We start from the raw sequence: 25,044 nt of genomic DNA, 5'->3' as shown, positions 1-25,044 counted from the left end.
GACTCTGCTTTGTCTGGTCCGACCCCAGGAAATAAACAAAGGTTTGCTCAGGAATATCCTCAGCCTCATTGCCGGCATCCCCACCCATCCCACCCTCTTTTGTAGTTGATTATTCATAATTTTGGGGAGTTCTTGGGATGACTTGTGCATAATATGGCTGTGCATATGGGTCAGTCTCTGGTTAACAATGACCTGTGAGGGTTTTGCCTTCCCCGTTATATGGCTTCTTTTGTTACAACTTTGCTGTGTTTGGGGAGGCATAGGGCAGGGTCCATAGCTGGGTTAAGCAGGGGATGGGCACCCTGCTTCTTGCTGGAGGGGGAGATTCCAAGGTGTATTGGGGTGCTGTTTATCAGCTGTAGCCACTGCTCAGGGGGCTGTAGGGCCCCAGTTCCCCCAAGTTGTCTGAGGGGGCTCTCACCAGATGGGTTCACAATGTGGCAAGCCCAAAACATCGGACCAACTTCCCATTGGAAGGCCAAGTAATTGGGCTAGGTTGGAGACATCAGCCAGCAGATGGGCTATTCGATGACAACACCCTTGCCCTGTGCCATGCCAAATGGAGGGTTCACTAACCAAAGCTGTGGCCTTTGTTAAACCCACCCAAATTTCTGAGCAGTTTATTGCTCTAGGACCCTATGCCTTAGCTGTACATGGGCTCACAAACAGTATATTCTTGCTGAACAACTGCTGTATGAACCATAGCTGCCAAGTTATCCCTTTTTTAAAGGGATTTTCCCTTATGCTGAATAGGCTTCCTCGTGAGAAAAGGGAAAACTTGGCAGCTATGTGTATGAACAAATGCTGTGCATTTTATGCACCTCCTGGAAATAAGCGTGATTCCCCCCCCCCCCCAGATCTTGTGATAAAGTATGTTCAGCATTATAGGTGCTGGGTTATTACAGAAGTATTTTAACACAACCAAAGAGCTAAAAGATTAGCACGATGACTATTTCCTAAAAACAGCCTTAATCCACAATTTATAAACTGCAGATGAAAGATCTGCACCCACCAAATGTACATATATCTGTTGCCTAGAGCTTCCGCTGCTGCATGCCAACTTATAAGGCAATTATGCAGAGGTGAACCACTTTAGACAAATAGGAGCTGAATGGTTATGTTGAGGATGTGCACAGAGATGTATAGCTTGGCAATGTGTATTACTATGCATAGGGATAAATTGCTTCCTTTCAGTGGTAATTACTTTAACCTGGATTGGCTGCGGCTGTTTTGCCTCCCTCTTGGCAATATTTGTTCTGCTCCTGACTCAGAGGCTCTAGTGCAACAAATTTCCTGTATCTTTTTTTGTATACACTTTCTGACATCAAACAATAAACACGAGACCAGAAGACTCTGTAGGGTTTCATCTGTATTTTTTAAGGAGAAGCAAACAGATTGCAGCAGGGCTCTGCTGCAGATACTTAACAGCTGCTGATGTGTAAAAATGCTAATGAGCTCTTGCAGCACCTGTGGTACAGTCAATATATCTAGTTCAGCTATGTAGGTCTTGCATTTGGGCAGCAAGCACATTTCTAGCAAGCCCAAAGCCTGGTGTAAAGAAGCTTTCTTAATTTTATACCACAGCAAACTGTGGTGAGATTGGGGCAAGGACCTTTTTAGTATCCTTCAGCTTTGGGCACCATGAATGATAAATTTAATAATATTTAGGCCTAGCTATCACCAAAACAGTAAATCTGTGGCTTGGCCATAGCACTTCAGGCTGCAGATTGGGGTTTGCACAGCTTTGTAATTTGCTTAGAGGTTCTGTTAATCAAGCAGCGTATAATTTTTCCTAAATAAACCTCAATGCTCCTCCATATGCTCCCCTCACCGGAAATAAGAGTAAAATCTTTGCACATGGAAACTAGACATCGATGAAAAGGCTAAACTACAACCCTTCTGTTTGATGTGCTAATGAGAACCAAGATGATACAGTAGCTAGAGAGCTTCATAGCTGCCAAGTTTTCCCTTTTCTTGTGAGGAAGCCTATTCAGCATAAGGGAAAATCCCTTTAAAAAAGGGATAACTTGGAAGCTATGGAGAGCTTAAGTAAGGGAGATCTGGGTTCAAATTCCTACTTGGTCATGAAGCTCACTGAGTGAGTCAGTCACCAGCTCTCTGCCTCACCTACGCCAAGATGTGTCCAAATGCGTTATTTTACATATAAACTGGCTTATGTAGAATGCAAAGAGGCATTTCAGGCAGATGATAGTATATGTCATATTGGAAGATGAGCAAATAAATGAACCTTGATGTTGTGACTGATGTTACAAGATATGGGGATAGAGTTGGTTTCTGGGTTTGTTGCAGAGTATGGTGCTTGTGTTTGTGTGGCTCTTACGTGTCCTGTTGTTGGTGAGCAGCTGTTCTAGGTTAGGGGACTGTTAAGGAGGGGCCTACCATTTTAAGACCTCAAAGAAGGAAGTATCCAAGATGGGACCATAGATCACTGATGCACAATGTTGGAGTGGCTTTGGAGTTGTAGACTAGAGGAGTGCTTCTATTGGACCGTGACAGCATAGCATTTATTCTTTTTTAAAACAAATAGTAAGAAGACTTTTGAATAGTGCCCGCATTGTGGGCATGAGTATGCCATTGTTCACTACTGACGACTGGTACCATGACATTCTCATGACCTCTGCCTCTATGATACTCACAATTCCAGCAAGAGCAAATTGTGGCTTGTGTGCAGGAAGTTGTAATGTGCTGTGGATTCTTCCTGCAACAGAAACATTTGGGGGAAACATATTTGGATTCTCTGTAACAAATGGGTAGCAACTGCACTTTCCTTGCACAATAAATTGCTTGGAAAGTTTGTCTTAAATTGTGGTGCCCAGAACTGGACACAGTATTCCAGGTTTGGTATGACCAAGGCGGAATAGAATGGTACTATTACTTCCCTTGATCTGGACACTGTACTTCTGTTGATGCAGCCTAGAATAGCATTAGCTTTTTTTTTTTGCTGCTGCTGCATCACACTGTTGACTTGTGTTAAGCTTGTGGCCCACCAAGACCCCTGGTTCCTTTTCACATGTACTGCTAGTATGCCAGGTGTCCCCCCATCACGCTGAATCGCTTTGCTTCATTTTACACCTTTATATGTTCCCCATTCAACAAAAGTCCTCCGGGTGGCTCACGGTTTGTAAAGTACGCTTTATGAAGTACAGTATTCATAGGAGGCAGTGAAATTAGTGTAACCTTATATATAGTTTATCTCCATCTGTTGCCTCTGCTTTAAAATATGTGTTTGTGTGTGTTTTCTTAGCTTCATCTGTGTTTGATGAAGCTGAAGTTCTGTTCGCAAAGATATAATTAGCTGACTGCATAGCAATATGATTGCAACGCAAAGCAGTCTTTCTGCAGCACATTCCTATTACCCTTGCTAAGTGAAGCATGAGAATGAAACAGAGCAAATGACACCATCAGCTTTACTAGATAATTGTGAGCCCCAACCTCATGCTTGGCAAAAGCTTATCCACATTAAAAAGTTAACATGACTCCCATGCAGAATGAAATTACCTGTCTGCTTATGTAGATGAATGCTCCTCACCATGCTGGTCATATCTTTCTTTGCCATAATATTTAACCGTATCGCAATATGGTATCATGGAACAAAATTAATAGCCTTAACACCTATGTGTGTTTAGTTTACTCAGAAGTAAATCCCATTGTGTTCCAGGATCCTAATTCCCAGAGAGGTATGCTGGGTATGTTTAGCCTGGAGAAGAGAAGGTTAAGGGGTGATATGATAGCCATGTTCAAATATATAAAAGGATGTCATATAGAAGAGGGTGAAAAGGTTGTTTTCTGCTGCTCCAGAGAAGCGGGCACGGAGCAATGGATTCAAGCTACAAGAAAGAAGATTCCACCTAAACATTAGGAAGAAGAGCTGTTCGACAGTGGAATTTGCTGCCAAGGAGTGTGGTGGAGTCTCCTTCTTTGGAGGTCCTTAAGCAGAGGCTTGACAGCCATCTGTCAGGAATGCTTTGATGGTGTTTCCTGCTTGGCAGGGGGGTGGACTGGATGGCCCTTGTGGTCTCTTCCAACTCTATGCTTAAAGCCGCAGTCTTAGGACACAGTGGCACTTATTTCTGAGTAATCATCATGCATAGGATTCAGGGCCAGCCCAGGAAGTTTTTGGGTGGGGAAAACAGAAAAGGCCACCCTTGCCACCGCCTCCTCCTCCTCCCTCTCCCTGCCTGCCTGCCAGCAGCCATGTACCCACTGCCATCCTGCTGCCACCTGGTGGTGGGCACATGGCAGGTGGGCATGCAGCAGCAGGTGCATGGTGGAATAAGAGCTGGCCCACAAGTGCAGGAGCTGCCTCCCCTTGCAGCTGTCCAGAGCCTGCCACCTTGAGGCCACTGTCTCATCTCACCTCATGGGCAGGCAGTCCCTGATAGGATTTGCTCTGCAACATGTGAAAAAGCTCTGTCATGGAAAAGAGGCACTTAACTGCAACTACTGGTAGCCTTTGAGTCCAACAGATGGGAATATGGAGAGAGAGAGAGAGAGAGAGAGAGAGAGAGAGAGAGAGAGAGAGAGAGAGAGAGAGAGAGGTTAAATCTGTGGGGTTATATAAGTTAATAAGTAAATTTAGGGAAGAAAAATCAAGCAGAAACATTAAGCTAAATAGTTATTTGTAAAGATAAATGGAGCATGAAAGGAGGGCTTGGCCCTTACTGATGGGCACCTTGTCACACAGAATAACTTTGAAATCCAAAATGTCATTTCTTGCATATGGATGTATGCAAACTCTCTCCAGATGACTCCTGATGCAGAAGAGAGGGAATGCAATCTCAAAATAATAATATATCGCCCAGATTTTTATATAAAGCTGTGGCACACCAAGTCCTTCTGTAGCACAATAATAATAATAATAATTTATTATTTATACCCCGCCCATCTGGCCGGGTTCCCCCAGCCACTCTGGGCGGCTTCCAACAAAACATTAAAATACAGAAATCCATCAAACATTAAAAGCTTCCCTAAACTGAGCACAAGCTCAGTAGTAGAAATAAACGAGGCTGCCAGGTTAACGTAGTTGTTTTTCATGTATTGTGTGTGTGTGTGTGCGTGCATGTGCACACACTTATGAGCATAACCCCTACATCTTATCAATTATATGCTAAAACACTTGGATTGATTCTAGGCCATCTGCTTCAGCTATCTGTGCAGATCCTCGGGCACTAGGAGCATAGTCTGTGACTGTACCTAAACACTACATACCCAAATTCCCAGCTCAAATCTCAGAATATCCACAGTCATAGAATCATAGACTTGTAGAGATGGAAGGGACCATGGGGGTCATCTAGTCCAATCCCCTGCAATGCAGGACTCTTTTCCCAACATGGTGTTTGAACCCACAACTATGAGATTAAGAGCTCATGCTTTATCAACTGAGCTACCCCAGGGTCTTGGACTTCAACCAACACCCTTTTCCTGGATGACAAGAACTGGGCATCTCCTACCAAAGATCAGTTTGTGAAAATGCTTACTTTCACTGTTCCAGCTCATCAGTGATGGTGGTGTTGTCTACGCCGAAGCACTCTGGGATCATGTCACCGGATGACCAAGAGCTGGGCTTCAAGGCTGGTGATGTCATTGAAGTAATGGATGCTACTAACAAAGAGTGGTGGTGGGGCAGAATAATGGACAGCGAGGGCTGGTTCCCAGCCAGCTTCGTACGGGTAAGAACTATTCACTCTTTTAAAAAATACATTCATTAACAGCAAACTTTCAAGAAAGGGGGCATTTTCAGAAGAGAAGCACTTTTCCTGTAGCTTCAGTAACTTCTAGCAGTTGACACATTTTTAATATGATTTAGTGATCAGTAGCAGCCACTGGGTATGTGGACAGATGGGAGTTTTTTGCTACCTTAAATTTGGGCTCCTCCACCCTTCCATTTCTCCCATGTTTTCTTCTGATACTTTCTAGGCACAGGCCCAAGAGGTTTTTCTTTTGTCCCACTGCTTTCCCCAGGAAACCCCACTGTTTGCTGCTGAATTGGCTCTTGGGTGCTTGGTTGTTGATATTTTGTGGGAATTGTATTTTGATGTTTTATTATTATTGAATCTGTAACTTAAATGGTTATTATGTAAGTAGCCTTGAGAGATGGAACAGAATTTAAGGCCCTTTATTAGGGGCCGCCAGATTCATATTCCAAGTCTGAGAGTCACAAACTAGTTGGAACACTTGCAGTAAGCTCCGCCTTCCAGAATGTTCTTCTCCCATGTTTTGTCCTAAGCAAAAAGCTGTTGTCCTGCCCTTGCTTCTATATGACGGGAATATTCCTGTTTTGAAACAGCTCCGAGTGAACCAGGATGAACCGATGGAAGACTATCCTTTGAAGTTAGAAGATGGCAGGGAGGAAGACTCAAGAAATGCTGCCCACCGTTATGGAGTGGGGCAAACAACTAAGGACCAAATGAGAACCAATGTTATCAATGAAATCCTAAGCACAGAAAGAGATTACATCAAGCATCTGAAGGACATATGTGAGGTAACAAGTCACACGGATAAAAGAAGTTCAGAAGCTGAATTTTAGAAATATGTTTGAAATATGGAACTCTATAGGAGTTCCTTGAAAACCTTGATTTCATCATTGAGTTCAACATGACATTGTTGCTCTAAACGTGGTGTCCTCCAGATGTTGTTGGATGACAACTCCCTCCATGGTGATGAGAGTTGAGTCCAACATCTGGATAGCACCAGCCTCGGGAAGGTGATCTACTTCAGTGGAAATGGTTTTGGTCAGACTCGAGCAGCAAGTTCCTTCAAAAGCTCCATATAGAATTCCTATCAACCGTAGTCTTTTATTCTACTATTGAATCATATTTTTTTCCACTTACAACATTAGAACACATTGTGCAGCATAACCTTTGGTCACAAAGGAGATAGTAAAATGTTACTAAAATGCACACATTTGCCTTTTGCCTTGGGTGTCACAAGACATTAAGTTTTAGCAGTTTCTAGGACGCGGGTGCCGCTGTGGTCTAAACCAGAGAGCCTAGGGCTTGCTGATCAGAAGGTTGGGGGGGGTCGAATCCCTGCGATGGGGTGAGCTCCCGTTGCGCAGTCCCAGCTCCTGCCCACCTAGCAGTTCGAAAGCACATCAAAGTGCAAGTAGATAAATCGGTACTGCTCTGGCAGGAAGGTAAACGGTGTTTCCATGTGCTGCTCTGGTTCGCCAGAAGCGGCTTAGTCATGCTGGCCACATGACCCGGAAGCTGTACACTGGCTCCCTCGGCCAGTAAAGCGAGATGAGTGCTTTACCGCAACTGGACCTAACAGTCAGGGTACCTTTACCTTTACCTTTAGGAAAACCATAAAATGCAAATGGAGCATTTTTGTACACCTTTCTGAGTTCCTTAAAATTGTAGAGTGTATCTTCTGCATGTCACCCCAGAAGCAGCTTAGCTTTACTTCACTGGAGAATTCTCCGATGTCTGCCTTTAGTGCTGCATTTCAAAGTAGAGGCATTATCCTTTGCATTGGTTGCCTGAATATTGCATGCAGACATCAGAAGTATTTTTGTTTCTGCAGTAATCATCATTTTCATGGCAGGTCCATAATCTCTGAGGTGCTTTAGCTGTTAAATGTATTGCCAAGGATGAGTTGGGCTGCAGTTCTCTTTGGTTTTGTTTCCCAAGGAACCTGAATCATAAAACAGTACTTGTTTACAGGGCTATATAAAACAATGCCGTAAAAGAGCAGACATGTTCACAGAGGAGCAGCTGAAGACAATCTTTGGGAATATTGAAGACATCTACAAGTGCCAGAAAAAATTTGTTAAAGCGCTGGAGAAGAAATTCAACAAAGATTACCCACACCTCAGTGAGGTGGGGTGCTGCTTCTTAGAATATGTAAGTTGACAGCTGAATTATGTGGGAAAGTATTGACATTATTCCTGTTATTGTGACTACAGAGGTGGTGATTACATTTGAACATTTGGCTTGGGAATGGGAGGGAGTTGAGGGAGGCAAGAGGGTCTAGGATTAGAGTTTACCTGGACATGTTTTGATTATAAAATTGCTGCACCACCCTTAGAACAATAGTTGTTACTACCTTAGCTGGACAAGCCGGATCAGGGCTTAGTTGTCCCTGGCAGATCTAATTTTGACTTTATCTCTTATCTCTCTCTTTTTAAACTGATCCCTTTTTCCACAGTTTAATCTCACTACAGGGCTTCTCTTGTTCTGTTTCATGTGCCTCTTCTGTCTATAGCCAGCCTCTGGATATTTCACTTCCATTTAGTTATTGCCTCCCTCCCTTCTCTTTTTTTGTGCTTTTAAAAGAACATCTTGTTCCCCGTGTTCTTCCTTCCTTCACCTGTTCTGTTTGTGATCTTTGAAGCAGGGATCCTTTCTATCATTGTTTTTTTTCAAGTAAAAAGCTTTATTTTTATAGATCAGAAATGTAATGGTATAAATGTTGACTTATATGAAATGTGGCTGAATCAAATCTGGGATGTGGCACTAATGGATGAAATCACTGAAAAACTAGATGAACGAAGAATAAAGAAACAGACACTTTCCAATAAGTGTCTCTCTGACTTTATTGCATACACATATACAAAAGAGCATGCCTGTCTACCACCAGCAATTCACAGCAAATCATGGACTTCTCTCTAACATCTCTCAGTAGGCTGACTTTCAAACTATTTGTTGGCATCCATTTGTCTTGAGAGACAATGGAGTGTGCCTCCGGGGTGAAGTCAAACAGCAGCATTTGCAGCACCAAAGTGACCTCCCCTGGGCACAAGCCTTGCCAGTATGCATGGAGGTCCTGGGCTACTCAGGCAACAAAGATCCCCTTCTCAGCCTTGCTAATGTTGTCCAAAGCAAAGAAAAGCAATTCATTTGGCACCAGCTGGGCTGCAGGAGTTGCTGGAAGGAGGAATACAAGGCACCATCCAACTGTCTTGGGGACTCCTTTCTGGATTTGTGTAGGGCTTAAGCCTTAGCCTTTTCTTCTCCTGAAGATATCCCACAAGGCAGCGGAGGTTTCGGATCAGAGTTTTTCTTCTCCTAGACTGGCCACCTTCCCAGGTCAGCGAGCCCCACCTGCTCTTCCTACAGTTTTTTCCCCTGTTTCTCTTGTATGAATCTGTTCTTCCATGGGAGGATGGGCGGAGAATCTATTGAATTTTATTGTTCTGTATAATACCTGTGAAAGATAAATAAACAGTTAAAATAATAAATGTACTACTAGTAGTAGTATTAGTAGTAATAATTTTTTTCCCTTCCAATTTAGCAAAACGAGTTCCAGATCTATTCTGAGTACTGCAATAACCACCCCAATGCCTGCATGGAGCTTTCCCGACTCACCAAAGTGAGCAAGTATGTTTATTTCTTCGAAGCATGTCGCCTGCTTCAGAAGATGATCGACATCTCTCTGGATGGCTTCCTCCTGACTCCAGTGCAGAAGATTTGCAAGTACCCCCTGCAGCTTGCAGAACTGCTGAAATATACCAACCCACAACACAGGTATGGAGGATTAGAAAGGCGCAGGGAGGGTACATATCCTGTCTCAGATGCAGCCATCTTAGTTTGTTCCTCCTTTGATACTTGTAAAAATTAGTTGGCAGTAACTTTAGCAGGCCTTTCTTTATGGTTGTGTCTAGGTCCCATTTTGTTTTTGTGACCTTCCAGTGATCAAATAGGCTTTTTCTCTGGAACTTGAAAACGGTCAAAGTTTTTGCAGCTAATGCCCATCGGGGGTGGTTTTGCTGATGCAACAAAGCTTAAGCAGGTCTGAAGCAGAAACCGGTGTCTCAATGGTTGATGTGGTTATGGAAGCTGCTTCCTCCAGATACTGAGGATGTGCCTGCAATTCCTGGTGCCCTGAACTGCAAGTTAAGTACAAGAAAGGGCAGCGACGTATGTTGTGTGGCGTATAATGTGATGGGGGAGAATTCCAAGTGGACACCACTCCAGGTCCTGTACAGAGAAGCACGGGAGTGCAATCACAGCAGTTGCTAGCTTCACAGTTATTTATACTGCCGAAGTGTTTCGCAGGCATCAGCAAACTAAGTCACAAGTTGTAACTCTTCTATATTATCTCTGCACCGCAGATAGGGAAACTATTAAAGCTCGAGCAGTTACATCAGATGTACTTCAAGTCAGGGGTAGAGCTCCTGGCTGTTCTTTTTTTCTTTTTCTTTAACCCCATAATTTGCTTGCTGGTTTCTTATGCTTTGGAGAAGAGGGCCACTCATTCCCTTTGCACTGTGGCTGCTTCATGTTGACATCTCTAATGTCATTTAAAACCTAGGGATTTTAAGGACGTCGAAGCCGCTTTGAATGCCATGAAGAACGTAGCACGACTCATCAACGAGAGGAAGAGGCGTTTGGAAAACATAGACAAAATTGCTCAGTGGCAAAGTTCAATAGAGGACTGGGAGGTAAAGAAATGTTCTTGTGGCTTCTCCACTAGGGAAGATTATTCTTTATTATAAACATGCACAAAAGCCACAAGGCTGCACTGAGAATCTGCCTCCTGAGTATCTTGCCCATTTACCTTGACTTGGTCAAGGCTTCAGATCCCCACATGCCATGAAGGCGTCCTCGTGCAACACATCCACCTGTCCCTTTTATTGATCCCATTAACTCTTGTTCCAGAGCAGTAGATTATCAGATCAAGTCATAAGTTAGCCAGATGAATTTTAATATCTTCCTGGATTTAATTTCTCACACTTGCTAATTATTGAAGTTAGAATAAACATTTTTATTAGCCAAACTGTTTGCAAGCATTCTCAGACTGGTGGGACTTGATATTTACTGCCGATGAAACTCTTAAGTTGCAAACTTGGGCTCTCATTCCAGGAATAAGTTCCATTATAGCCAATTAAGGTCAAGGTGCAAAAACTTTCTCGTGAAATGGTGCATACTTCAAAATGTGTTGAGAGTAAAGGGCCTATGCAGATTTCTTTTGAAATGTACTTGGTGAAAAGTCTTCGTTCCTGTTAATACTGTTCTGCAGATCAGGAGTGGAGAACCTCAATGTCCGAATGTAGCCCTTTGGTTCTCTCTATTTCATAGAATCATAGAGTTGGAAGAGACCACAAGGGCCATCCAGTCCAACCCCCTGCCAAGCAGGAAACACCATCAAAGCATTCTTGACATATGGCTGTCAAGCCTCTGCTTAAAGACCTCCAAAGAAGGAGACTCCACCACACTTCTTGGCAGCAAATTCCACTGCCGAACAGCTCTTACTATTTCTCTGACCCTAGGTCACACACCCTCACTAGTCCTGGCCATGCCTTCCTGGAGGGCTTTTGCTTGGGTGAAATGTGTCCTCAAACTGTGATAAAGGTCACTTGATTCCTTGATTAAAGATGGATAGAAACCTTTGACTTCCGCATGCCTGGAATGTAGAAAACTTTAAAGAAGAGTGACTTTTATTGCTCTGCTCATTCTTGCCTCCGGCCCCACCTACCACTTGCATGTGGCCCTCAGAAAGTTTCCATGAATGAATGAATGTGGCCCTCTGGATAAATATGTTTTCCTGCCTCTTATTTAGGTCCACAAGCAATGGTGGATGTCAAAGAGGCCATGTTCTCTTAGGTCAGCTACACTTGTAGCCACAATCCAACACAGAATTAAATGCATTTTAAAGCACGAATATCAATAGGCTTAAGATTTTTGCCTCATAAATCTTGAACCTCCTTGCTGCCCATGGAGGGTAGTGAGGAGCAACCACCATTGACTTGTGATGTGACTGGAAACCTCTAAAGTTAAGCGTGATGTTTAACTTTAGAGGTTTCCAGTCATATCGTGAGTCAATGGTGGTTGCTCCTCGCTACCCTCCATGGGCAGCAAGGAGGTTCAGGCAGGGGAAAACCAAGATTTATGAGGCAAAAATCCTGGCAACATTCCCCAGTGGGGTCAGGGGAGCTCACTGCATCCCACTGTGCCCCACAAGCCATGTCTACCAACAACACCGGTCTTCCAAGGACCACACCGTGAAATGGATTGATTATTTATAAGATGTAACGGAGGTGCTGCTTGTAAGGTGAAAAAAGAAGCCAGCTGGAAGAACAGTTTAACAACAAGTGAAGGATGTCAACTGGAAATGATACAGCTATGTGAGGAAATGATGATGATCATATGTTTGCATTAAATTAAATGAATTTGGTTTGATTTGTAATAATTTGGGAAATTAATAAAAATAATTTGAAAAAGTAAAAAAAAAAAAAAAGAACACTTAACTTTCTTGCGTTTGGTCTACTGGCAACAACCACTTTTATATGTGTGTTTTGAGCTTTAATAGGGAAATATCTGGGAGTGCAAGGCTAGGAAGCTGGTTAATTTTTAAAAAAACAACACCGTCTTGTTTGGCCCCAGAGTATCTCCACAATAGGCTGCTATATATTACTTGTCAGCTTCTTTTGAGAAAGAAAATGACATGTCTCCTGTGTTTGTGAGTGACAGGGTGAAGATGTCCTTGTGAAGAGTTCTGAACTTATCTACTCTGGGGAATTAACCAAAATTTCCCAGCCTCAAGCAAAGAGCCATCAAAGAATGTTCTTCCTCTTTGATCATCAGCTTGTCTGCTGCAAGAAGGTAAGCTAAGCAAGCCGTGTCCACCTCTGCCAGTTAACACTCCCCACCGATAGTGGAATTCCCCACTGCTTTTCATTGTTTTGCACTCAAGCATTGCATTAAAGAACATCCCAGTGTGTCAGGGTGATGGCATCAATCTAAGCGTCGCTATTCATATAAATCAAGGAAAGGGTTTACTACTGCAGACTCGCCTTCCCTGCCATCGTTTCTTCCATGCTAGTCTACTGTGAATTTCTCTACCAACGGTTAATGAAAGAGCCTTGCCGTGGAGTGCTCTCCTGTGGCGCTGGAGGAAAGCGAAGCATTTAGCTTTTGTAAGATTAAAATACGGCAGCTGAAAATGCTATCAAATTAAATTCATCAGAAAGTCCCACCCACGTTCTTTCTAAGCATCAGGGCAATTTCTACGGTTGTATTGAATAGATAAGAGTCTAACAATGTTTCCACCTGCATATAGAAACGCTCATGTTATTCATTAAGATGCATGCTTGAGTAGAAATCTTACAAAGCCAAGCCCAGGAGGTGGGATGAGGAAAAGGTCACATCCTGCTTGGAGGCTTCCTATGGGTATTTGACTGGCCACTGTGAAACAGAATATTGGACTAGATAGGCCTTTTGTCTGACTCAGCAGGAATCTTACGTTTTCATTTCCTTCAGTAATAGGAGTCATCATAATCCTTGCAACAGCAGTGATGGGTTTTATCCTATCTGTGTCTTCTATTATTATTATGATGATGATTATTATACTAAGTCTTTGATATGACCACAATTAATAGGATGGTGCAGTTACAATATTCCCATCGGTGTCTGTGCATCACATAAGACACAGCCCCCTGGTTAGGGGAAAATATGTTGAAGAATCTGCCCATTTGTTCATAGAACATGCACTCTGGCTGCAAGATCACCAAAAGGATATATATCTTAGGGGAGCATTTCAACAGATGCAAGTGTTGAAATCACATCTTATCAGTTGCCATGGAAATTTTGAATACTGAAAAAATACTTAAAGCGCAAAGAGCCCGTACCGTATGTGGCCTTGAGAGAGCTGGCAGCTTCTCTTGATACATTCCACATGGATTCATTGAACCGAATAAACATTTTTCAGAACTGCACAATATTCTTGCAGGGTATGAAACATTCTGCAGCACAACTGAAGAATTTGTTTGTGTGGCTGTAGCAAAGTACCTAACATGTACATCCATTTGTTTTGTTTACATTTAATAAGTCTAACTCTGTAAGAAGGACATGTAATGGGAGACCAGCCCCCTAACTTTTCAGATTGTTTGTTTTATCTGCCATACTGCCACACAAAATGGTACTGACTTCCTATGTGAACCTTATGATGTAAACTGATGATATTGTAGGTAGGTTGTGAAGTGACATTTGTGAGCATCTGGTTTGGGTAAAGGCTCCAGAAATCATGTCAGGAGTTAGGTTTGAATAATCATTTCCACATAAAATTATGTACCTTGGGAGGGGAACAAAATGCTTTATTTAAAACTGGTTCTGATTGGGGAGAAGACCCCACCCCCCAAAAAAAAACTTTAACCCTAGTTTCCATGTAAATTAGTATTAGTTTCAGTTATGCATCTTATGAGTTAAACCAGGCACCCCAAACTTCGGCCCTCCAGATGTTTTGGACTACATTTCCCATCTTCCCTGACCACTGGTCCCGTTAGCTAGGGATCATGGGAGTTGTAGGCCAAAACATCTGGAGGGCCGCAGTTTGGGGGTGCCTGAGTTAAACGAAAGGTGTCTGAAATAGGGCACTTTGGGGTGTCTGATTTGGGTAAGCCCCACTAAAATTGTGCCAGGTTTTATGTTTTAGCTGTCAGAATACATTTCTGCACAAAATGCCACAGGACCATTTCCAACCATGTGTGTTATAATGTAATCAGAGGTACTTTGAGTTTCTTGAAGGGTGATGCCCTACAGCCTAAAGGCCCCTAGGCTGTTCAATAAGACTTAAATTTCTTGTGTATATGTACAAAAGCCCACCTCTTGCCATGCTTGGGAGAATGGAAATACACAGTGGGCTTTTGAGCTTAAGTACAATCACTTAGTCACTCAGTAAGTTAGTAACCTAAAAATCATGTGTACAATATTGTTTGTACAGTACAACCAGAAGAAATTCTTGCGCAACTATTACACTCAATTTAATGAGTGCAAACCTACCATACATTCTCCGAGCAATTAAAAACTACCAAGACTTCCTAGGGCAGTATCACAACTTTCCTTGTTGTATTAGTAGTGACATTAGAAACCCTTACTCTGTTTATGTTACAAGAGATTGGACAGTAGCAGCTGATTTTTACACTCCTCTCTGTCTTACCGGTATTTAGTAATGTGCCAGGGAAGATTCAGTTGTAGGTTTTCTCTTGGGTTGCATTTGGTGACTTTTGTGATTTCCCCAACCCTGTGTTGGAATACACCTCTTCGAATTGCTGTTCCCACAGACAAAGGGAGAGTAACTTAATATAAATTCTGAAAATATATAACTGTAAAAAGAAAATAATAAACATTCATTGTTAAAAAAGAAAGAAAGAAAATATATAACTGTAGATGAACCTCCATGCTGGAAAAATAACCACAATCGCTACATTCATTCATTCATTCATTCATTCATTCATTCATTCATTCATTCATTCTACCTCCACTTTCTGAAGCAGAATATGCCTCAATGGGAATCGTATTTGAGGAGAGGGCTGTTGGGCTCAAATCCTACCTTAGGGCTTCCCATGGGCAACTGGTTGGCCTCTGTGAGAAACCAGTTGTTAGGCTAGCTGGGCCATTGGCCTGATTGGCTTTTCTGAAGTTCTGACATATATATTATTTCGCACATGGTAGCCCATGCATATTTCTGTCTTGAGTATTCATGCATCAGGAGACCCTGAGGAGAAGCCAGAGTGGGACATGACTATACTTTTCCTCTTAGGATCTCCTGCGACGTGACATCCTGTACTATAAGAGTCGAATCGGCATGGACAACATGGAGATTCTGGATGTGGAAGATGGGAAAGACAAGGACTTCAACGTCACCATTAAAAATGCATTCAAGTTGCACTGCAGGGACACTGAGGAAGTCCACTTATTCTGTGCAAAAAAGCCAGAGCAGAAGCAGCGTTGGCTCAAGGCCTTTGAGAACGAAAGGAAGCAGGTTCAGCTTGACCAGGAAACCGGTATGCAACAGTTGCTGGGATTGCTGCTTAAGGCATTGTGCAGCCATTAAGCAGAGAAAACCCTTTCCCCAGAAGATTCTCACCCGCCCCACTTGAGCTGCACGTCAAACTTTTGAAATACTCTCCTTTCCCTACGGATGTAACAAACGAAACATTGCCTAGGGTCTTAAGACGGCCCTCCTATGTAATCTTTCTGTCTCATGGATGCACTGGTCCACTAGCTGTGCTAAAGCATCTCCAGCGTCAGGGGTGGGGAGCTCTTTTCAGCCCAAGGGCTTCCTTCCCCCTTGGAGAAAGGGGGCCAAAGGGGAAAGTGGCCAGAGCAGTGGGGCTGATTTCCAAGTCATTGTGCACAGAATCAAGCTGCTAGTGTAATTTTTGCTTCTTGGGATTTTCCACTTGACAACCCCCCCCCCCACACACACACCTTGGTTGCTGTGCGTGTTTTTCTATGATGCACATTGCAAAGGCACAGCTGAGCTAATGCGTTTTGTTTCATCTTCTAGGTTTTTCCATTACTGAGGTGCAGAAGAAACAAGCCATGCTTAATGCCAGCAAACAGAACCAGAGTGGAAAACCAAAAGGCAAGTCAGGATAGCTATCCGTCTCTTTTATCTCTCCAACAGGGGAATCATCCCAAGTTCTAGTATTAGGAGGGGAGACACCTTTTCTCTTTTCACACCATACATTTCAGAGCATCCCAAACATGTTGAGCTGCCTTCAGCCCTGCCAAGGAGATCCAGGATACAGGGCAATGTACAAGAACCTCCCCTTGGAAGCTAGTTTTATTCAGTTGGACGCATCAACCCAAAAGCAAAGTACCTGCTTCAGAGGTAGAATTCTACTCAGAACAGCAGGGGAAGGCAGGAACCCCCCCCCCCCAAAAAAAGATCTCCACTTGCTGCAATTCCATAATAATCAGGCCTCCCAGGTTTGCTGTTTAAAGAAATCTGCATGTCAAATGCAAATTTAATGTGATGCCTAGCCACATTTCAAGATAAAAATATTACTAGTGGCACGTGTGTTCAGAAATGGTAGTTGTGCTGCAGATGGCTTGAGCATGAGGACCCTTTTACCAGCTTTTTCTCCTTCACAAAGTGTCGTGAGATCAGGAGGAAGATGGACATAAGAGATAATAAGGTCCTGTTGGATGCTTTCCCTAAAAGGCAGCGTTGAGTTATTGTGAAGAATTATCCTATTAAATTTAGATCATGCTGGGCATCAGGGGCAAGAATGCGTTGAATCTGTGTCAATGTAACCTTTTATCCTCTTGCTCATGTCGTTAACAGTGGTCACCCGGACATACTACGATTTCTTGATGCGCCAGAAGCACCCCACATTGCCGACAAACCTCCCCCAGCAGCAGGTTTTCATGTTGGCGGAGCCCAAGCGCAAGCCTTCGAATTTCTGGCAGAACATCAGCAGGCTGGCACCGTTTCGAAAATGAGGGGAAGCAGCCTGATCTTGTGCCTGAATACCTTCTGAGAAAGCACTTTATGCATCAGTCCTGCAAAACAAAGCACTCGCTCCCCCTCCTGGCTTTCAGAGGGATAGCTCCCCCTCCTGGCTTTCAGAGGGATAGCTCCCCCTCCTGGCTTTCAGAGGGATAACCCTTTACTCCCTTATTTCTTTTGCCAGACTGAATGAGCTCAAGAGTGTTACAACATGGACCATTTTTGTTGTTGTGTGTACGTACGCGTGTGTCTGTGAAAGTGAGCTGAGCCTGCCCATCTCTTTTGAATACCCAGGAAGAGAAAGCAAGAGGCTTGAGTTAGAACATAGTTGGAACCTTTCCTGTTTTCTTTCCTTAAAAAACAACAAGAAGAAACCCCTTATTTTGTTTTTTCCTTTTGGACCATTCCTTCCCTTGGGACCATGATTTGCTTGCAGTTTCAACAAGGCCGCCAGACAAAATAGGGGCAAGGGGATGAGCAGTCCCAGTGCCCGCTTTGCATTTGCTCCAAAAAGCTGTTGAGTGTTGTTGCTGCTGTTACACACCGTTTTCTCCTGGGACGACGGATTCCTTTCCTATCACCTTCCTCACGCCAGTTTTCACAGAAATCCCGAAGAATCCGAGCATGGCCAGGGAGCCACCTCCGACTTTCCTTTGCTGAAAGCAGAACTACTGACCACGAACCAGAACCCGACTGGCCAACCTGAAGCATGACTAACAGCCGAGACCTAGTTGAGTTAATGTACGTTGTGGGGGAGGGGGAAATGTGCCTAAATTAACTTTAAATTACTTTTATTCTCTACCAACACTTTGCCATAGTTCTTGGCCAATGAGGTTTTTTTTTGTCAGTGTTTTTAAATGTTTATTTATGGTAAAAGTGCAGATAACTGTATTTTGTAAGAGTTTGTAATCTGTCTTGTCAGATGTTAACTTGATGCCTGTTTTGTCTATTTTTTTTCCACTAAAGACAAAGGCCAACATTTGTAAGCCTATATTCCTAAAAAAGAAGAAGAGACATGTCTGAAGGTGAATTTCAGATGTACCAGTACCACTTACAAGCAAATCAGTATTATCCTTGGGAACTGTGCCACCCACGCAATAGTCTGCAGAGGCAGTGCGGGGATAGGAAGCCTGGGCCACAGAGTTCCAGAATTTATACAGAAGGGTGTATATATAGACAGATTGACACTTGAAAATGGTGGGCAAAAATACCCATGTAATCCTTGACTAGAAAAAAGAGAAAGATTTGCCTTACTATAGCAAGATAGCTAGAAGCCATAACTGACTGAATCCCATCCTTTAGGGATTTCCTGGTACTGTGAAGTTAAAAAGAAAACCATGTACTCTGGTATGAGGCTACTGTGAGGGGGCGAGCACTCAGAAGTCTGCCACAGAGATGCAGTGTTCAACTACGGTTAACCAGCCGATAGTTACGCAAATCCAGAAGCATGTACAAATTCATTCTTGCACTATATCTTTCCCCTCATGGGAGGGGCTACATTTAATTTCATAAAGAAACTTGTAAAAGTGATTGCCACTCCGTGTGTTGTCTGTTATAGAATTCTTGGTCCAACAGTCTTGTCCTTTGTGCCTGGTTATTCTTAAGTGAGCAGCGAGCTGCCTAGCAGGCTGGGCGCTATGGCCTTTGTTTCTCTCCAGCTCCAGCCGTGTCAACAGCAAGGATGTGGAGTCCATGGTCCTCAAGCTCTTGCTGAATTTTTCAACTCCCATCATCCTTGATAGGCCACGCTGGCTGCAGTTGATAAGAGAGGACCACCACATCCACACCATACACGTAAAGTACTCTCACACCATTGTAAGTAACGGCTCCCCACCCCCCACCCCCGGTGCAAATCCTGGGAACTATTGTTTAAGGCTGATAAGAACTGTAGCTCTGTGAGGCATCTCCTAACAACACTTAACAAACTACAGGTCCCAGGATTTTGCAGAGGAAGCCTTGACTAAAATAATGCAAGAACGTTTTACATGTATGGTGTGTCTGTAGCCCAAGGAATCCAGCAAGAGATGGAGGACCTCAGTTTCACCACCTGGTCTAAAAGCTGATTCACATGACTTAAAGATTGTAAGAGATGCATGTGGGACTGCAGCGTCAAGTGGTGACTTGTAAGTGGACATAATTTAACTTTTTACATAATTTCAAACATACCAAGCTTGGCCCCAAGATTTCAGAGCTTTTGCTGAGGCAACGGAGCTTTCACATCTCCTTGCTGTTGCATTCCTAAAAGCAGGCCCTGTGAACTGAATGGGATGCGGCAGGGCAGGGGAACTAAGCTAAGCTAACTCATTGCCTTCTGCTCACACAAGCAACCGTTAAGACCAAACCCTGTATTTTTCAGTTTACATAACTGGCTGGAAGTCTTCAACTGATGAGAAACGATATGGATGCATCCCTGTTTGAAGCTCTCTTTAGTGCAATTACACTTTGATAGCTCCAGCACTCTGGGCTGTAGCATGAGATTTGGAGAGGCTAGATGCCAGCCTAGATATAGCCATCATGTACAAGATGACTCCTAATTTGTTAGTACAGTACTTTTATCTCTTGAACTGGTAGCGTGATTTCCAAGCCATTCAATCCACATGAGTGAGGCTAACAAAAGCCACCGCCAACTTCCTGTGCAGTCAGGGCTCAGGTTTTACAATGACTCAAAAGTGGTGTGCCACAACATGACCAAGAGCCAAGAACGCTTCTGTCAGATGCATAAACCTGAAAATACCAATCGTATTAATGACACAGTTCACTTCAGCCATCTTCTAAGCACAGACGTATTTGAAGAAAAGTGATAGTGCAGTCGCCATAGAGACAAATGGCAGTCCAATAGCAAGAACGACCAGTTGGGAAGTAATGTGCCAGAGTTTCCTTTGCTTGACCAATGCAAACTATGCAGTCAGGTGGCTGGTGCTGCAAATGAAAGCACTTTTTACTTGTTGAGTAAATAGATCTTTTAACAACTCTCAGGAATTATCAGTCCCATGGGATAAATCATATACTATAGTCTACAGCAGTATAGATCAAGTACTGAAACGAGCGAGGGATTGGTGCTGAACCAAGCCAGAACACCCCACAACTGGGTTGTAACAACAGCCTGCTGCTTTTAACAATGGTAGATGGGTGTAAAGTTAGTGGCCTGCAGAGCCCAGAAAATGAATGTGACAACATAGCTTCCACTGCTCCAGGGATGTGGAACATGCAACCCCCCCAAGAGTTGATTAAAGTCTATAAAGAATGGATTAAATGGATTAAAGGTCTAAAGAAAACAGGTGAAACTTGTGGAGTTACTAAGAATTAAATACCAAGAATTAGTTTTGTGTGAATCTGCCACCACCCATTACTGGAATACTGGTCCGGACAGTGCCCTCCCCCCCAAAATCTCACCCCAGACTTAGCTTAGTGCCTGACATGCTTCAGAGTCCCCCGTAACCCATATAAACAGACAAGATTGCCATCTTGCTGCTATTCAGGAACTTCACAGAATAAGCAGAATTCTCATTTTTGGGTTTGCATAAATATAGGAAATTAACTTCCATAGAAGAATGCCAGCACAGGGAAAACCTTTTATAGTAATTCTCTGCAAAAGCATGCAGTAATATAGGATCTTTGATACCACCAGCAAAAGGGAAAAGTGTGCTATACAACCAACTTAAGGACCGATGCCAATTTAGCACTTTTTCCTTTTGAGTAAAGCAAGCGGCTCTTTTGACATGTAGTTGATTTGAGGCAGCAAGCTAAGCACACCAAGTTACATTACAGGGACAAAGGCAGGGAACCTGTGGCTCTCCTCATGTGAAGATGCTCCATCATCTCCAGCTAGCATAGTCAATTGGCAGGTAAGATGAGTGTTTTGAGGTCTGTAGTTCAAGGAAAATAAAAACAAGACTAAAGGACCACGATAAGCAACACAGTCAATCTTTATTGAAAACTGAAGTATTAATACATAACAATTCCTGTTACATAAACGTGCTTTTAAGAATTTAACTCTGAGCTCATCTACTCATTGGATTGCATAAAAATAAAAATGAATTTTACACAGTTGGCTCAGAATGAAATTGCCACTCCTATGTGTTGATGCAATAGTTCAATGCAGATATGATGCTTTAAACTGGTTCTGGAAGACAACATTGACCTAAACTTGGAAAAAGTACCAATACAACTGCTTTAAGACAGTCTTCTTTAAAAAAAAAGTTATAAAAAAGGAAACCTGTGTCTATTTCATAACAAACACTATTACTGGGGCCTCTTGCACCTCTGTTGCATGCACTCCCCCTTTTCACCCCACAAGGGCAGCCAATAATAGCACTACAATAAAATCCCACTAACAAATCCATTCTACTAAAACAAGTCTGTACAGCAGCAAGCTAAATGAAACTTCCCCGGTTTGCTTGCTAAGTGCTCAAAAGTCACATCAGATTGGAAAAAACCACACAGATCATGTCGGGTAATTAGAGGTCAAAACTATTTAGAATATTTCGATACACTAAGTTGGCTCCTGACACTGCGATACTCAAAATGTATTCCAAGTCACATTAGAAAGGGTCAGGTCCCCCCCCCCCGGCCTTCACTAGCCTGAAAAGGCAGTTCAAGAATCCTGTTGGTTTGAGATATTAATGCAAAAACATGCTTATGTAGCTTTTACCCCTTCCATTTCTATTGAAGACTTACAGCTTGACTAAAGAGATCCTTCACAGATGACTCAAAACACACATGCAGCTTCCTTGCCTGCACAACCTTCCTCCTCTTCAGAATGAAGGAAGTTTTACAGGCTAAAAAAGTAGTATCTATACAGCACCACTCAAGTTAGTAGGCAAGGAGCTTGGAAAAAGCTCCATGTGCCCACACCCGGGAAAAGAAACCACACAACCGAACTCTGGATTTGAGGCTTAGTACTTTACATGCAAAGACAGAAATGGCATTTGTACTATTTGATGTATTCTAGCAGAGATACCCAATAGGAAATGCTATGGTGAGCCTCACAACTATCGAGAAGTTAGTTAAAACCTCTCTATGGATGCCGACTTCTTTCAGAAGCAGCCGCTAAATATTTACCTAAGAGTGCCAACTCACCATTTTCATATAAGCAATTTAGATATTCTGCTTTGCGTAGAACAGTGTCATCCAATTTCTCTGCATTTCAATAAAACAAATTAAGCTAGCTTTACAATACTGTGCTCAACCAACAGGAACACTGCTCAATTGATTCACATAGGAATAGGAGAAAGATATGCCAAATTAATTCAGGGTTCTATACAGAAATTAGGATCTATGAAGATCAGCTGACATGGAATATCACTATGCAAATACTGTTCCATAAAATTTAACCAGATTACAAGTGTTGCATTCTAAGTGGTTTTTCATTTACAGGAATTCAGCTGAAGTGAATCCCACCAAACAATATTTCCATTATAGCATCATGCTACCTTTCATGGTTACTTTATGAGCTTGTCAGAGTACTTGAATTTCTGTAGCCTTCAACAATATTTTAGTTACACATTTATAATCAGGATTAATAATTGAGGTTTAGTTTCCTGTCAGTAGGTTAGTGCTAAACACCACCGACTAAATCTACCAATTCTTAGGCAAATGATGTTTCCATAGAATGTGACTATTTTGCTATTTTGCTCTTTTTTTAAAAAAAGAGACACTTAGAATACTGTGTTCTCTACCTTGGGAATGTCTCCTAAATGATACTTTGAACATTATTTAAAAACGTAACTTTTGAAGTTTAAAAGCCCAGATCCTTTTTTTTCTGTTATTGCTGTAATTGTTGATTACATTTAAGGCTGCGTTCATTTGAAAAAGCAGCTTGATTTGAGCCTTGTCTACACTGCATTAACTCCCTTTATAACTTTCTGGGAAGCTCCAATGCAGCCACATACTAAAAATTTGAGGTTTTACCCCCCCCCCCCGCCCACCCATGCGCACCCCCCTGCCCTGGAATTCTAAAACAGGGAATGGAACAAACAGCAGAAGAAAGAATTCCACAACACCTCCTGCTGCCTATAACCCACTTGAAGTACAAACTTTCAGTTTCATATTCATGCTTTTTATTATTTGCAACAATATACCAAGCTATATACACCCCCTCATCACTGTGCTTTTGGTTACTTTCCTATTGACTGTACTGGAGGTATGGACTACCTCCCAAAAAATGCCCTCTCCCTCCCTCCCTCCCACAGATTAGAATTTCTGGAAGGTGCAGTATCTTTTGCAAAAACTACTATTCCCCCGCCCCTTGCAGATGAATCCCAAAACACAACTTAGAAAAAAGTGCTCAAGTGAGATCACCTAGAAAGCTGTTACTATTACTGTGTCCAAAAAAGCAAGAGGAAGCATTTAGAAATCTGAGGCTTGGGGAGAATAAATAATAACTTGTCCTTACCATTCACAAAGTGCTGCATTAGCTGAAGAGAGCTCAGAGCATTTAAGAGACTGAAGGCAGCCGTGCTTACATTTGTTTTCAACATGTCCCCAACAAAGCCCCATTTTCAATGCTCATATCTGTGGCAAGAAATCTTTTATTCTAAACTTGCTAAAATGGACATTTGCCCACAATGGATGATCACTAGGTCTGTGGAGCACTTCGAAAATAAGATTTACAGATCAATTTCACAAATGGTATAGCTAAGCAGACTCGTCCAAAGCAGTACAAACTCCAAATGGTATGGGTAGGATATTTTTGTGTTGTCATTGTTCTCTGCATATGGGACTTTCTAAACTGCAACAAGTGCTCAAGATTAAAAAAAAATTGTTGTGCTAAAGGCATTTGGATCAAGGGGGCCATCTACAATGTGCTCCTTGGAAAATTAACTTTATGAAACCTTACGTTAAAAAAAATATATATGAAGAGTGCCTATTATAAAACAAAATTATCAAGGCCCTCACCTCTACAAGGATATGAGATGTGGAATCCTCCTGCCCCAGGAAAATATAGGACGGCAGCATTAAAATCAGCATGCATACTACACAGAAGTAGCTGCTAAATGTGATTTAAAAACTGATCACCCCAAAGTAAAGTACAGGGATACTCAATCTCACAATTAAAAAAAGAAGAAGCTTTTTGAGTAGTCTACCAACACTATAACCTAACATACAAATACCAACTTTTAACGGAACATTTTATAACCACTTACAGCAAAATTTGTTGTACCCCGTAAATACTGGGAAAATAATGTCCTGTTACTGTTTACCTAAATGGTGCCAATTTAAAGAAAGCCCTTGATTGCATTTACCACTGAAAGTAAACTAAACTAAAAATAAAATCTCATAATAATTTTGGTACACAAGTGGGTTCCAAGACTAGCCCTATCTCCCCACAGCATTGACTTAGGAACTTTTATAAAAACTTAAAAGTCATAGGCAAGGAATTCAGGAGTCACTCGCTGCAATGAAACACTGCACCTGCTTTCTTAATTCACTGTCTTCTAAATGCAACTTAGGAAGCAATAAGGATATGATAAGAGATTATGCCAAAAATACTAATTAATGTCTTTGTACTTGATCACTTTCTAATTCAGTACTCATTTTTGGAACTCTTCCATCATGACGACTCCTACTACCCTTTGTTCATAATCTATGCTGTGAGGAAACCAAGCCAAGTAAAATATTTTTAAATGGCTTGTTTGCCTTTACCATATCTAACATGTAGTTGAATTCCTTCCTATTTACATTAGTACATTTTACAAAAGCAAACTGCTTGAAATTGAATTTTTTTTAGCTGACCAGGATTGATAAGAAAAATTATCTTGGTGTGGGGTGGGGATTGGAACCAAAGGAAATCTGATTCTATCAGCAGTGCGGAAATTTCTTTTGGACGTATCATTTAAAACTGTG

General features: G+C 42.3%; 1 protein-coding gene across 1 annotated transcript in view; it reads left to right on the top strand.

Annotated features, from left to right (window-relative positions):
• ARHGEF4 (Rho guanine nucleotide exchange factor 4) overlaps positions 1–17,563 on the top strand; it is a 160,619-nt gene extending 143,056 nt beyond the window's left edge. The window contains 11 exon segments of the mRNA XM_035133510.2: positions 5,513–5,565; positions 5,567–5,690; positions 6,308–6,502; positions 7,686–7,865; positions 9,256–9,488; positions 10,276–10,405; positions 12,435–12,566; positions 15,502–15,745; positions 16,252–16,329; positions 17,035–17,132; positions 17,135–17,563. Coding sequence (XP_034989401.2) covers positions 5,513–5,565; positions 5,567–5,690; positions 6,308–6,502; positions 7,686–7,865; positions 9,256–9,488; positions 10,276–10,405; positions 12,435–12,566; positions 15,502–15,745; positions 16,252–16,329; positions 17,035–17,132; positions 17,135–17,230 — 1,563 coding nt within the window. The 3' untranslated portion in view covers positions 17,231–17,563.
• Positions 17,564–25,044: the final 7,481 nt, after the last annotated feature.

Source organism: Zootoca vivipara, chromosome 5, assembly GCF_963506605.1.
Source record: "Zootoca vivipara chromosome 5, rZooViv1.1, whole genome shotgun sequence".
NCBI classification, from domain to species: domain Eukaryota; kingdom Metazoa; phylum Chordata; class Lepidosauria; order Squamata; family Lacertidae; genus Zootoca; species Zootoca vivipara.
The sequence above is the reverse complement of the archived record's forward strand: the minus strand, read 5'-3'. Positions and strand labels throughout refer to the sequence as shown.